This window comes from Nanorana parkeri, unplaced genomic scaffold, assembly GCF_000935625.1.
Source record: "Nanorana parkeri isolate BGI_ZX_2015 unplaced genomic scaffold, ASM93562v1 scaffold616, whole genome shotgun sequence".
NCBI classification, from domain to species: Eukaryota; Metazoa; Chordata; class Amphibia; order Anura; family Dicroglossidae; genus Nanorana; species Nanorana parkeri.
The window spans coordinates 90,064-104,829 of NW_017306884.1; the positions used below are offsets into that span (position 1 = coordinate 90,064).

The 14,766-nt window shown below is 39.8% G+C and overlaps 1 protein-coding gene across 5 annotated transcripts in view; it reads left to right on the forward strand.

The window, feature by feature from the left end:
* Positions 1–967: 967 nt before the first annotated feature.
* ELMO1 (engulfment and cell motility 1) overlaps positions 968–14,766 on the forward strand; it is a 276,466-nt gene continuing 262,667 nt past the window's right edge. For 4 of the 5 annotated variants that reach the window (XM_018562949.1, XM_018562950.1, XM_018562952.1 and 1 more), the window contains exons 1-3: positions 968–1,093; positions 5,333–5,373; positions 10,444–10,519. In XM_018562949.1, the coding sequence (XP_018418451.1) occupies positions 1,016–1,093; positions 5,333–5,373; positions 10,444–10,519 (195 nt within the window). In that variant the 5' untranslated portion in view covers positions 968–1,015. Of the gene's footprint in view, positions 1,094–5,332; positions 5,374–9,778; positions 9,792–10,443; positions 10,520–14,766 lie in introns of all 5 variants that reach the window. The other variant, XM_018562953.1, reaches the window with a different exon arrangement.

Here is a 14,766-nt window from a genome sequence, read left to right on the forward strand (position 1 = left end):
CTCAATGTAAAGTAGTAAACTAAATGTGAGATTGTGGTCTGTCACACGAGTCAGCTTGGTAATAAGGTACTTGAATGCATTTTTAAGATTTAACTCCTCAGTTCAGAGTCACTTTTAAGCTAAATATCAGTTCACAAAGTCAGAGACACAGGAAGTGAGTTGAAACCTCTTCAAAGCAATTATCACTGGAACAGGTGCCCCTATTGGAAGATTTCCCTTTACTATCTATTCTGGTGATAAGTGTAACATCTTGAGTTTCCTCTCATTTTCTGTTCTTGTAACAATGGCACTCAGGACAAATAGTAAGATGACGCTTCCCAGTGGGAAAACAGGCAGCAATACAAACCTGACATGGGTTCTAACCATTCCTCCTCTAAATGCATTTTATCAACATGGAAGTTGTCTATTAAGATTGATTTTAAGTTAATGCACTGCATTTTTTAAAAACATATTAATACTACTAACACTAATACTGCAAATAACATTATTAGTAGCATTACTTTTTTTCTGATATGCAAACCTGTACATGCCAGCAAAATACCAATGATACTGAATAGCAGGCACTATAATGCGCACATCTTACCTTAACAAGGCTTTTTTCCCTAATGTCCACAGGAATCCCCTCAATTTTATATACAAATCCTACTTTCTGAAATGTGGTAATTGCTTACAGCTAGGCATGCTCTAAATGACCGTCCTGGAATCTAGTGATAGGCCTCTTGGGCACTGAGCACTTCAGTCTAGGAATGGAGGGGGTGTACGTGTGTGCATCATATCCAGAACTTAGGTTTTTCAAGGTATTTTTGTGTAATGGAAATAGGGAGGTAAGCAGTAGTGTGGCCTCCAGGATTGCTTGCACTATAGCTTTATTTAGCTGGCTGACACTAGCTATGTTTTTTTGCCACTTGTCTAAAAATGGTTAATTGCGCCTTAGTAAAATCCCCTTTGTTTACCTTTTTCTAGGTCTGGATGGTCTAGTATTTTCAGTGTGCAGCTACTGTTAACCTAAAGAAGGATGCCGCCACCTTCAGATATAGTCAAGGTGGCCATTCAATGGCCTGGAGCATATCCAAAGTTAATGGAAATTGACCAGGTATGTATGTCTTCCTCAACTTAGCGCTACTCTATACTGTAGAGCTGATCCAAAAATATCTTTAACCTAAAAAGTATATTTACATTTCTGCGTGGCAGGTTGAATATGTGACAGATGTGGTTTGTACCTCTGTTAAAGGGAGTCTGTCACAAAGTTAAAGGTCCAGGATGAGGTCACCTTCCCTATGTTAACTCTCACCACTGCCACTACACCCGCGCTATTAGTTTTTATAATGTTTGCCCCAAATGCCATAACATTTGTGAGTGGTCTCAAATGAAAGCTGCCATCCTCTGCTTTTCTGTCCTGCATACCAGTTTATGTGCAAGTTTAGCATTACTATCCTGGAGCCTGGTGCCCAAAAAATAACAAATGGAAGCTTCCATCTGAGGCTTTCCTTTAATTATGTATTGCACTAGATTATTTAGTTATTATTTATTTACAAATGTTTCCCCCAGATTCACTTTAATTTAGTCCTATTATAACAGCATAACGTAAAACTAATTTTGGAATCATTTAAAACGTTTGTTTTGTTTTTCTACTTAGATTTACTTCTCTGAAATTGCTAACATAAAAATGGATCCTTTTAAATGTACTATTTCGCCATAAAGCCTCTTTTTAAATAACATATTGTGTACAACCCCCCCCCTTCCCCAAACTTGTAAGTGTTCTCTGTAAGTATGTTAACACGTGTGCCATAGTTCCAGTTTGAATTGCATCAGCTTAAATTCAATTTACGTGTACTGCTGCTGTGATGCAGGTGTCCAGCTTTTCAGTACAACAATGAAAGTGCTGTGCCACATCTGTGTAATCCTTTCAATGAAGAAAATAAAGTGTTCTGGTTAAAGCTGAACTCCAGGAGGATATAAAAAAATGAATGCAGTTATGTGTTAATTAAAAAAATACTGAATGTACAGGTGAAACTCGAATAATTAGTATATCGTGCAAAAGTAATTGCAGTAAGTGCTGCAAAAGGGGCCGAAACCCAAGTACTGAGTACATATGCATGCTTGTACTTTTCAGAGGTCTGATATTGTTCTATGTACAATCCTTGTTTTATTGATTGCATGTAATAATCTACTTTTTTGAGGTTGTGGATTTGGGGTTCTTGGGGTTTTCATGAGCTGTAAGCCATAATCATCACAATTATGACAAATCATGGCTTGAACTATCTTGCTTTGCATGTAATGAGTCTATCTCATATATTAGTTTCACCTATTCACCTATTCACCTTTTCACCTATTCACCTATTTCACATTAGTGAAATAAATGAACTTTGCACGATATTCTAATTATTCGAGTTTCACCTGTATATTAAATGCAACTAGTGTAAGTATCTGACCCTGTGTTGACGTAGGCCTCCGCTAATCCCCTGTGCAATCATGGGCTGCTACAGTGCACGTGTGATGGCATCAGGGTATTACATCTTTTGCCCAAAACCTACTATAGTGCTGTAGCTGTGAAGAAGGTCCCAGGCCTGGATGTGTTGTCTGGCAGGGCTGGTTTCCAAGACCTAACATATTGAATTACAATTTGACCGGTAAAACAGTTCCCACATGTGTATCTCAGCTGCAAATTCCTTTTTTTTTTCTGTAGGGCCCATTCACACCACATCCTGACCAGACCAGATCGTTTCCGGACCCAAAATGCATCCTAATATATCCCTATGCTATTTCTTGCCTCTGTTCACACCAGCGCAGTCCATTCCAGACCAGAAAAATACTGCAAGTCTCATTTTGTCTGGTCTGGAATGCACTAGAACTGCGGGCCGGTTCACACCATTTTCTGGACCAGATCTGAACCAGATCTGGTACGAGCTTTAAAACTTCACTGACACAAAGACATACAGGTGAAACTCGAATAATTAGAATATCATGCAAAAGTAATTGCAGTAATTGCTGCAAAAGGGGCCCAAACCAAGTACTGAGTACATATGCATGCTTCTACTTTTCAGAGGTCCGATATTGTTCTATGTACAATCCTTGTTTTATTGATTGCATGTAATATTCTACTTTTTTGAGTTTGTGGATTTGGGGTTCCTGGGGTTTTTCATTAGCTGTAAGCCATAATCATCACAATTATGACAAATCACGGCTTGAACTATCTTGCTTTGCATGTAATGAGTCTATCTCATATATTAGTTTCACCTTTTAAGTTGCATTAGTGAAATAAATGAACTTTGCACGATATTCTAATTATTCGAGTTTCACCTGTACTTGCTTAAAAAAAAAAACTTCACTGACATGTGTATTGCTCCCCATGTTCCTCTTGGGAGTTTTCTTCTCACTACCTATTTTAGAGATCAGTGTCACCAAGGCGCATTGTAAGATAAATATCCTCAATTTTACAATTGTCACTGGAAAAATCTCCTAATGGGCCAATCTGTTTTGGTGCATCTGCTGAAGGCCACCTCATTTTGAGATTTCCTCCCCTTTCGTTTTGTGTCTCTGTGACAGGTAGTGAAGGGAATCTCTTCAAAAAGAATACATAGAGAAAAAAATACACCTGATAGATGTTCTAACATTTCTCCACACTATCCAAAACTAGGAAATGTTTTGTCTGCAGTTCTACTTTAACCGTTCCTCACTTTTTTCAAAACGTACAAAAAATAGGTTTTGGAGGTACACTTTATGTTGCCCATACATTTTAAATGGTAGGTTATGCTATTTTATAACTAGTGGGACCTGTGTAGACCACCGGGATGAATTCTCTTACTCAATGTTTCAGCTGACCTATATTCAAACTTAAAGTCAAATTAAAGCTGTCACTCAAACTGGACCTATAGTTAAATGTAAGCATAGACCTCTAGACTTTCAGTCACTGATCACCACTGGAGGGCTCCTGCATGAGCATTTTTTCCTGTAAAGGTAAGTATTTTAGCCCTTCTTATACCTATTCCCAAGACAACTGTTTAACAGATTCATTCTATCACCCAAATTAAGTTTATTTTTTATTACAGTAATGTAGTCGGTTTGCATAAGAAGCAATATATCTGTTTTTAGTTTATTTTTTACTGTACTATTGTACCACAGCTAGGGTTAAAATGCCCTGTGCTGATGGCATGCCGGAGATCCGGACCACTGCTCAACGCAGACTGACCTAGTCCAGGTATCCAGCAGTCCAGATCCCCAGCAGTCCAGATCCCCAGCAGTCCAATACAACATGCTACACCGTGTTCTAAACAACAGCATCTAAGATCCCTGTTTATTTGGCATTGTGCAGAGGGCATCAGACTGTTGGAAAGCCAGACCTCTGCACTATGTATTGAGCAGCAGTCTGCATCTCCAGTGTGCTTCCAGCTCAGGGCAAGCTGTACAGTAAAAAGACAACAATAAAAGACACATAGATTTATTACTGTTTATGAAGCCTTGACTGCATTATAGTAATACAAAATAAATTTGGCTTTAAAATACATCTAGAAGGGAAGGGTTAAATGCACTGTCATTTTTCAGTTTTGTTTGCCATCTGTGTTTTATTAGGTAGATTTCCTTTCACTTCTCCTTCTGCAGACTCAACAGGAAGTGAGAGCATATTTTTCCAATATGAGGGAAATCCCATCTTAGGTAAATGTAACTGAAACATGTGTCCCCATTAGAGGATTTCTCCACTATACCTGTTTTGGTGGCAACTCAACATTTTGGATTTACTTACAATTTTTAATCTTGGTGACATTGGTGATCGGGCAATCTTAAAAGAAAAAAAACGCCTTTTGTTTTACTTTATTTTAAAGAATAACTCTGAGCATAAACATTCTTAAACCTTGCAGTGGGGCTACCCCCGCATTGCAAGGATTAAGTGCTCATTTTCATCTAGGTATTAAAATAATAAATATATACTCACCTGAGCCTTGCAGCCAGCTGGCTGTTAGGCAGGTCCTTTCAGCTTTGCTCCCCCTCTGCTAAGGTCTGGTGAGTCATCGTCAGGACACAGAGGGACAATCCTTTGCTGGAGCAGAGGAGAGAGGCTGAAGGGATCAGTCTAGCAGCCAGCTGGCTCTAAGGTTCAGGTCGGTATTTTTGTCCCAAGACGGAAACGAGCACTTAACCTTTGCAGTGCGGGGGTAGCCCTACTGCAAGGTTTAAGAATATTTATGCCTGGAGTTCTAGTTAAAGCTCTATTAAGTCTTACAATCACATTTCTACCAAAAGACTTTTAGCCAAAAAAGCTTGTGATTTAGATTTTAGAGACATTATAAGACAATATAAGTGCTCTGACTGTTTCCATTTTTTGTTTCATTTTCAGAAAAAGCCTTTATCTGCTATAATAAAGGAAGTCAGTGATGGGTAAGTAGGTTTACGAAATTGTTGCATATCTGAAAATGTCTCAGTGAATGCTGCAGTAATGCTCCAAGATTGATAAATGTACCTTAACCATTATTTGAAAATGCATTGCAATTGTTTTGAATGAGCTAGCTAAACCTTTCAACAGTGATGGTCATTCTACTGTGTATGTGAGCATTAACATTTGTCCCCCAGCTTCTCCAGACAAACACAGGTCACACTGGATGGCTGCAGTTATGAGAAAACTTGACGATAGATAAAGCAAAGCAGAATGCTTTTATCAATATAAAACCCTAAAGTAATAATAATTTACATAATCAGTAGGCCAACAGTCACCTGAGTGTGTCACCAAGTCTCAGGATGATTACCACTAATTCATGTGGCATGTGGTTTTGCATTAACAGTGCATATAGTGTTACATGCCAAATTTAATACAGGAACACATTTACAACACTGTATTGTTTTCTGTGTATTGTGCTCTTGTGTGGCACATTTGTCCTTAGCCTCTAATGCTTGAACATATTTTCTTTAGTTAAAACAGCCTCATTATGACAGGTCAGCAAAGAGGGGAGGGGTTTGTGTGTTGGTGGGTGCAACACATTTACTACAGTATTCATATGTTGCACCTCAAAGATGGCTAGTGTATTCTGCTGCCAAGTTATTTATGTGTAGCTCTCAGCCCGGGAATCTCACAGTGGATGATTTTCTCCATGGCTGAAAGTTAACTGAAGAGCAGGTGATTTTTTTGGGGTGATAAGGAGGTGTGTGGGACCCCTGCTGCCCACAAGGGACACACTAATAGCTCTGAGCTCAGTGTATCACAGAGGGAGGACATGCCTCTACCTCTAGTGCACCCTTTGTTGCTCTCTTCTGAACTCTTGTGTTATGTACTACTGACCCTGCATTCTGTGTTACTTCTTCCCTCTGCAATATGCGTAACTTACTACTGACCTCTGTGTTATGTACTTTTTACCCCTGCACTCACATATACCTGACCCCTGCACTGTGTATGACTTGCTCCTAACCTCTGCACTATGCATTAATCACAATTGACCACTGAACTCTGGATTACTATTGACCTTTGAAATCTACCCTACATACTAATAACCATTGCACTCTTCACTACTCACTGCTGACCGTACACTCTGCGTTACTCACTGCTGAATCCTGCACTCTTCATGACATACTTCTGACCTCTGCTTTATGTACTCCTGACCTCTGCACTCTGCGTTACTAAAATCTGACCCTTGCACTGTTACTTACTCCTTCCTTTTAAATAAGGCCATGCTAGGTTATTTTTTTTTTTAAATGCAGTGTACCCTGGTGATCTTTTGATCTCTTCCATGTTGTTTAGGTAGAGCTCCAATTCCCAGCTCCACTTTCTCTCCATACCCCTGGCTTATAGTATCTATGGACACGAGATGAAGACGATAATCAGCTTCCACTCCTATTGTATCACTAGACAGTAGACATGTGCGATTCGTTTCGTTACAAATCGAAATTCGTACGAATTTTCCTGAAATTCGTAGATTCGTAAGCATACGAAATCCGAATGGCAGTTTCCGAATTTATATCCGAAATACGAAATTCCGTTAACGAATTTCGGAACCGAATTTCTTTGAAACAGGAACTAATATTACCCCTGTAAATGAGGTTGAACAACATGACAAGAGGGTTGCATTACAATACACAGGCAGGAAATACGAAATTCCGTTGACGTATTTTCGTTCCGTTACGAACATTCGTTATATATTGAAGTTAAAAAGCAAAGTACATTTATATTGGAGTTGATGGTATTTTTTTTTTAAAGTCCGAAATACGAAATTCGGATACAGAATCCGTTAACGGAAATCGTATTTCGTTTTGGTTGACCAATCAGAGGTTCTCTTCTGCTGCTGAGAGTTGCATTACAAATACAGGCAGGAAATACGAAATTCTGTTGACGTATTTTCGTTCCATTACGAACATTCGTTATATTGAAGGTAAAAAGCAAAGTACATTTATATTGGAGTTGATGGTAGTTAGTCCGAAATACGGAATTCGGATACGGAGTTGCTACCATTTAAAACGCTCAGACTTTCATGGTTATATCTTCTCATTATGAAGATCCCATACGTGTGTGACTTTTTTCTCCTTTAGGATCTGTTTTCTTTTTGGCATTTCTTTTTATGACATTATATTGTTTCTACAATGAAAGCATAGGATATTTTGTAAAACTGACACTTTTTTTCCATTATATTTATAACTGGGTGATGCAAAAAAGAGTAAATATAGCAAAGGACAAAAATAAAGGTGACGTTAACCAATTATATGTTAGCAACGCGGTCACTGTAAATCAGGAAGCAGCAATGTAGCAATCTTTCACTGGTCTGGCCATAGGATAGGGTAAAGTTGTTGAGGCTCCTTATATTAACGTCTATATGTATTGTGCTTCTGGTTTGAAAAATATACTAATTGAGAACAGTGTTTAACCCTTTGTTTTGGACTCTGTTGCACATATCTGGACCAGGTCTAAGATCTGCAGGCAATTCAACTAGAGGTGGATGCAAGACTGGCTCTTTTGCAGGAGTAGTGTTTTTGTTTTTTCAGTTGCCTTATAGTTTGTTGGCATGGACCCAATGGCATTTGAATAACTCTTTACATGCACAACTTAAAACTGTTACTTTTGTTTTAGAGGAGAAAGCAGCAAGTCAGAGAGGGGCAGCAATTGGTTTGCGGAAGAGCGAGTAACTTATTGCCTTTTTAATGTTGAGATATCTGCCTGCCCATGTCTATCCTAAGGCTGGCTAGTTCCAAAACTTTGTCACAATTCACACATTACTTCAGTTAGAGAATGCAGAGGTTGGGTAATAAGTACTTCCAGTTGCTAAGAGTTATTTTTTATTGCATGGATAGTTTTTTCCAACATAGTTGATTGGTTACCTCCCAGTTGTGAAAAGAAAACACCACTTTCATTGTGTGTTATCTGTATTTATCTAATGGCTGCTTAGGGAAGATGATTTACTGGATAATTGAACGTGGGGGAGTAGTTGCATGATGGGTAGTTTTCGCATACACCCATACCTACACCACACCCCACACCTTCTCAGTAAGCTATCTGTTTGACTATGGCCACCCTAAGGAGGATTAGAACTGGGGACACAATTTCAATATATTTTTAACACAAATTAAAATATATTTTACTCGGTACCTCTGTCTGTCAGTCAATCTTTTCCCCTTAAAGTTTGTATGCTGTAACACCATACTCTTGGTTGTTTGAATCTTTTAGTTATTCATTAAGTGCCCTTAATTGCAAGGATCAGTTGAGGACAGTTAGAGACGATTGAGAGACCCAGGTCTTATAACCCATTTTCTCTCCATAGCAGAAACTACTTTGTCGGGAGAGGGGGCACCACATGTCCAGCTGGATATTTTCTGCATGATCACCATTATTGATGATTATATGATCAGGTACCATCAATTATGGCATCTGATTCTTGATCCAAGTCGGGAGACTGTCAGCAGCAGCTCTGTCCCGATGTCAAACATTTTCATAGGGCACGCACAGTTTGACTGAGAGAAAAAGGAAAGATCTGTCTGTTACAGCGATAACATTATCAGGGTCACATGACCGGGAACTACACAAAGTGGTTATTTTCAACTTGCAGCTGCCTGTTCTCAAAGCTGGGTGCTGTCAGTGGAGCTGCAACATGAAAAAAAAGGTTGGTTATCACCCTATCGGCACAGAGAAGTTAATGAAGGCACAGTAATATTCAGATTATGAGACTTAATAGCTTCATCAAAATACTGCACTTGAGTGTGGTTTTTAAACCAAGTGTTTTTAGCAAAATGGAAATTGAGCCTTATATTGCTGTTCTATTATTACTGAAAACAGACAGAGCATACTAATTCGACTGTAACAATTACTTTTGACAAGATCTCTTTTTAAACACCTTTTTTGGGAATTCTGTAATTTGAACAGCTTGGTAATGAAGTCAATATTAGAACATTCCTTTTATTAGTTCTTTCCTGTAATTTGAACAGTTCCCAAAAATAACTTCATTTGCAGATATAAATGTACTTTTCAAACAGTGTAAGGAACTGGATGTCTCCAAAGACCACATAAATACAAAGGCGCTTTGTAAGTCATCGCAGTAATTTATCTGTAAAATTAAACATTTCCAGAGAAAAAAGATACATGATTGTATTCAATGTATTGTACTGTTTGAATGAATATCCTTGAGAGAATGGTTGCACTGAGACTGATTGGGTGGATGTGCTGGCCCTTGCAGATGCGCAGCAGGCATACTTTAACTTGACTCCAGAATCAGCACATGACTACAAGGTGTTGAAGGCTGAAATACTGGCCAGGCTGGGGGTTACTCACACTATGAGGGTGACCTTTGACCATGGTTCATGCTTTGACAAGGCTAAACCTGCCTGTGCACTGCTGTATATTCTGATGTACCTGCTCTAAGACTCACTGCATCCCCTGGAGCTGACCCCCACTAAGATTGTGGCGCTTGTTGCCGTAGGCCATTCTGTGTGCTGTTCTTCCAAGAAACTGTAATGCTGGGTGGCCTAGGCTGAACCCCAGTCCCTGGATGAGATGGCAAATGCGTGTAATGCTTCTTAGGCCAATTGTTGAGAACAAATTCTTATCAAAATGGCAGGGAACCCTTTGAGATTGTTGAAAAGGTTACCTATAAGGTCGTCAGGGATTTGTGTTTGTAATAGTTGGTTGATGGAGATTTAATTATTTTTATATTTGTTTTTTTACTGATGAAATATTCATTATTTTGTCATGTGCATTGGTTGTTGTTTGATTCAGCTCAGCAACTGAGGTATGAAATTTCAACAAAAGAAACAATAACCTACTCACAGAACAGTTAGAGCACCCAGTCCTCTAGTGTTCTGTTATAGTTTAGAATTTGAAGAATACATTGCAACGATTGGTACGTTTTTGGTTTGCTTTTTCTGTCACTAGTATAGTATTTTGTATTTGACACAAACACAAAATTGTGTTTCTATGTAAATAAACGTTATTTGGATTAATGTGCATCCTTTCTTATGGGTACTTATTTTATATTGTAGATGGTCCATTATTCAGAATCATGAAGAGTTGGCACTTCAGTATGCAGAAGGTTCTGGGTTCTATATCACAGAAAAAGTAAGTAAATGCAGAATGTTTACCGTATATACTCGAGTATAAGCCGTCCCGAATATAAGCCGAGGTACCTAATTTTACCACAAAAAACTGGGAAAAAGTATTGACCCGAATATAAGCCGAGGGTGGAAACCAATAACAACCAACTTGTTACATTCTGCACATATTAAGAAATAGGAAGAAATAATAGTTCATTGTGGTAAACTTAGAGCATTTTGTACATGACAGCCAATGTTAATGTTTTGAAATCTTGAAAGGTACCTGTCAAAATAGTCTTATATTCATATTTATTTATTACTGGTATTTATATAGATAGCGCCAACAAATTACGCAGCTTAACGTAGTTGCACATTTACATCAGCCCCTGCCCTCAAGGAGCTTACAATCTAAGGTCCCTATCTCACATGCATACATATATGAGGGCCAATTTAGACTGGAGCCAATTAACCTACTAGCATGTCTTTGGAGTGTGGGAGGAAATCGGAGTACCCGTAGGCAACCCACACAAGCACAGGAAGAACATGCAAACTCCTTGCAGATAGTGACCTCGCCAGAATTCGAACCAGGGACCCCCAGTGCTGCAAGGCAGAAGCGCTAACCACTAAGTCATGTGCTGCCCGTGTATATTTATTCGTTCTCTTAACCCCTTCGTGACGGGAGACGTACACTGTACGTCCAGCCACAAAGGGACCAAATGACTTGTCACGTACACTGTACGTGACGAGTTATTTGCTGCTTTAGAGGGCTGTTAATCGCTGAGAATCAGCTTTTAACATTCATTAATGGATGCCCTTACTACAGAGGCATTCATTAATGAAAGGGTTAACCTTTTTCAGACACCCGATACCTTAATATCGGGTGTCTGAGAGTCAAAGCAAAGCGGACACAGATGCCGGCTTTTGCCGGCATTCTGACAGCTCGTATAGATCGAGAGATATCTCTCTCAAGCTATACTGGCTTTTTTTTTTTTCTTTCATGAATAGATACAAAATGTGTCTATTCCTACAATGTATCTATTCCTGGAAGAAGAATGTTTGTTTGCTGATCGTTGTTGCAACAATCAGAAAACATTTAGTAACAGCTGAATCCTGAACTGCTGCAGGATCAGTGTCACTAACTTATTATCGGCTGTTCTGAAGTTTGAAGCAGCCTGATAATAACCAAAAATGTATTAATTTATCATGCAGTAACAGTGAGATTAATTCACAAAATCTGCTTGATATAATTAAATAAATAAAATAACATTTTTAAGTTTAAAAAAAATGTGAAAAGTGTAAAAAAAATAAAAAAATGTGTAAAAAATAAAATAAAATAAGGGACAAATAAATGAATGTATTTATTGCATTTTTTTAGCTGTGCTGGTTTTGTAAAAAAAATACTACAAATCAAAACTGGGGAAAAAGTGGTTTTTTTTTAACGGTTTTTTCCTCTTTTTTTATATTTTATTTGTCCTAAGTGAGGCGTTAGATGCACATATGTGATATAAATATGTAGCCCTATCTGTCCTCTAAAAAACAATATATAATATGTGTGGGTGCACTTTGTAAGAAAGTATATTACTGACGTGGAAGAATCACACAGCAAAAATGTCAAAAGTGTGTCAGTCATTTACGAACAGAAACTAAAAAACAAGCTCAGTCATGAAGGGGTTAAACAATCAGTAAACCTAAAAATAAAAACAGAAGTTGTGAAAGCTATGTTACAAAAAAGAGCTTCTAATAAAGTTTACCACTATAGGTTTGAAAAGCTTTAACACAAGAATAAGGATCTTAAATTTAGCTATTTGACTAATTTTAAAGAGTCATTTTCACCTCCCCAACACCAGTTATGGAGGAGCATCAGGGGCGAACTGTCCACTCGGGCACTGCCCAAGGGCCCGCAGCCAGGAGGGGACCAATCACTGATTCCCCCACCCCCTCTCCCGCTGCCCTTTCCAGCCCACATGGAAGGAGACGCGGCTGTGTTAAAGCGGCAACGGCAGTGTCCACCAGACACTGCTGTCGCCGCTTTAATACTGCATATTTTGTATCTATTGAACTATGCTGTGCAGCTTATGCTAGATGCCATGTCCAACAAATAAAACTTTTTTTTTTTTGACAGTTTATCCTTTAGTGAGGAAAAACTGAACAGGGAGTCAACTCTATTTGAGAATATCACTTTACAACTTTAATCTTTATAAATGATCTTTTTTAGTACCAGCCAGATATCAGCATACAATTGGTGGCTTTTGGTGCTGTTAGTTTAGTTGCCTGACAAGGTAAATACACTCATGTAAGGGTTGATTTGGTGTTAGCCTAAGGTTGACTATTTATCCAAAGACTGTGTGTTTCAGGCAGTGTTCTACTTGCAGCAAATCCACATGCTCGGAAAAGCAATTAACAACAATAGGCATAAGGCATGCTTATTAAGGCATTCTGTGACCAAAATGTTGCCATAATGTCTTGACCACCAATATATGGATAGAACCATTCCACATGTACCTGCATAATTTAGGGGATGTTGGACAAAGGTCTGAACCTACTGCTAAGTGGCTTATTACAACTGCAGTGTGAATGAGTCCTTAGGTTGAGGGGTTAAAGTGCATCTGTAGCCTAAACTTTTTTTCTTAAGCCATGTTTACTTTTGGTGTGGTAAAGCATGTGCTAACACATGTTATGGTGTACCTTACCGTATGTTCTGTTGAGACAGCCTAGTAAATTATTTGTGCTGCAGAATGCATCAAAATGCTGCATGTACTATTTTTTTGTAATGCATTGCACAACATAAAATGAATATAGTTTGTTACCATTTGTTGTGTTGCACTGGGTTGAAGGGGTATTGGGGTGCCATTAAGAATAAAAAGGTGCAATAGTGCAGGGAATGCTTAAAAATACTTGTCAGGTTTTTTGTTTTTTTTTTGCAATAATTTTTTATTTTCCAACATAAACATAAAACATACATGGTACAGATATAATGATATTTCTAAGACGCTAGTAACAGTCTCCTTCCTGATTACATTCGCAGTTCTGTTGTTATGTTTCAACTGTTAACGTAGAGATCAAGCCGTATCTTTTTCCGGTTAGGTCGTGGGCCGCGTTCCCATAGCGTTTGCAAGCGTCGTCTCGGTTGGGTCTGCGGAGCCAGCGGTGGGATGTTGAGCAAATCCGGTGTGGTCAAGCGTAGAGACTCCAGCAGCGTGCCCGCTTCCTCCGGAGTGGCGAATGAGTACTGACGACCCTCGTAGGCAAAGTGGGCTTTGAGAGGGAAGCCCCACTTGTATTTGATGCGATGGTGCGCCAGGGAGGTCAGGTATGGTTTCAGGGCCTTCCTCTTCTGAAGGGTCTGTGGGGCTAGGTCAGAGTAGACTTGATACTTGAATCCCTGGAACGTGAGGTCACGGCGCTCCCAGGCTGCCTTCACGATTTCCTCTTTAGCCCTGTAAAAGGTCGGCTTAAGGATTACGTCTCGCGGTGGTCCCTCCGATCTTTTGGCGCCCAGGGCCCTGTGCACCCGATCCATCTCAAGCCTTTCGACCGGGTAGTGCGGGAGGAGTTCCTGGAACATGGCCGTGACCGTGGCATTCAGGTCCTCCACGTGTTCAGGGATACCACGTAAGCGAATGTTCCCGCGCCTGTTCCTGTTCTCCAGGTCTTCCAGCTTGAGGAGGGTAGCGGAAAGGTCAGTTTTAACGGAGTCTAGGTCCTGTTCGTGAGATTCCACAATGCTGACCACATCGTCCATTTTGCATTCGATATCATTTATCCTGGAGCCCAGTTCTTTGATATCACGGGAGAGCTGTGCCGCCAGTTTGTCGGTGGCGGTTCTCAGCTCCTTCTGTAGCAGGATTTTGAATCGATCTAGTAGGTCAGAATCCCTACAAGCCGGCTCCAGTTGATGGCTCGGCACAGGGGAGGATGTACTCGCATTTGAAGCCCGGTCCGCGTCCGCCGTCGACTCTTGTGAGGACGGCTGTGAATTTGGCCCTGAGGGAGACGACGCCATCTTGGCTGGAGAGCGCGTCAAGGCCGGAGTATTCGCTCTGCGTGAACGGTTGCGGGTATTGTTGTAACTCCTTCTCATCTCTGATCTCCAACCGTTCATAGAGTTATGCCACTATTTAGGCAGGTAGTGGGGCACCGAATACGTATCTAGCTCTTGAGGTTCGTGTCCGGGTGTAGTGGAGCCAGGTTAGATTGCGGCCATCTTAGTTGGCTGCTCACTAGCGCCCCCACTTGTCAGGTTTTTATTCCTTTTACTGTACCTGCTGGTGA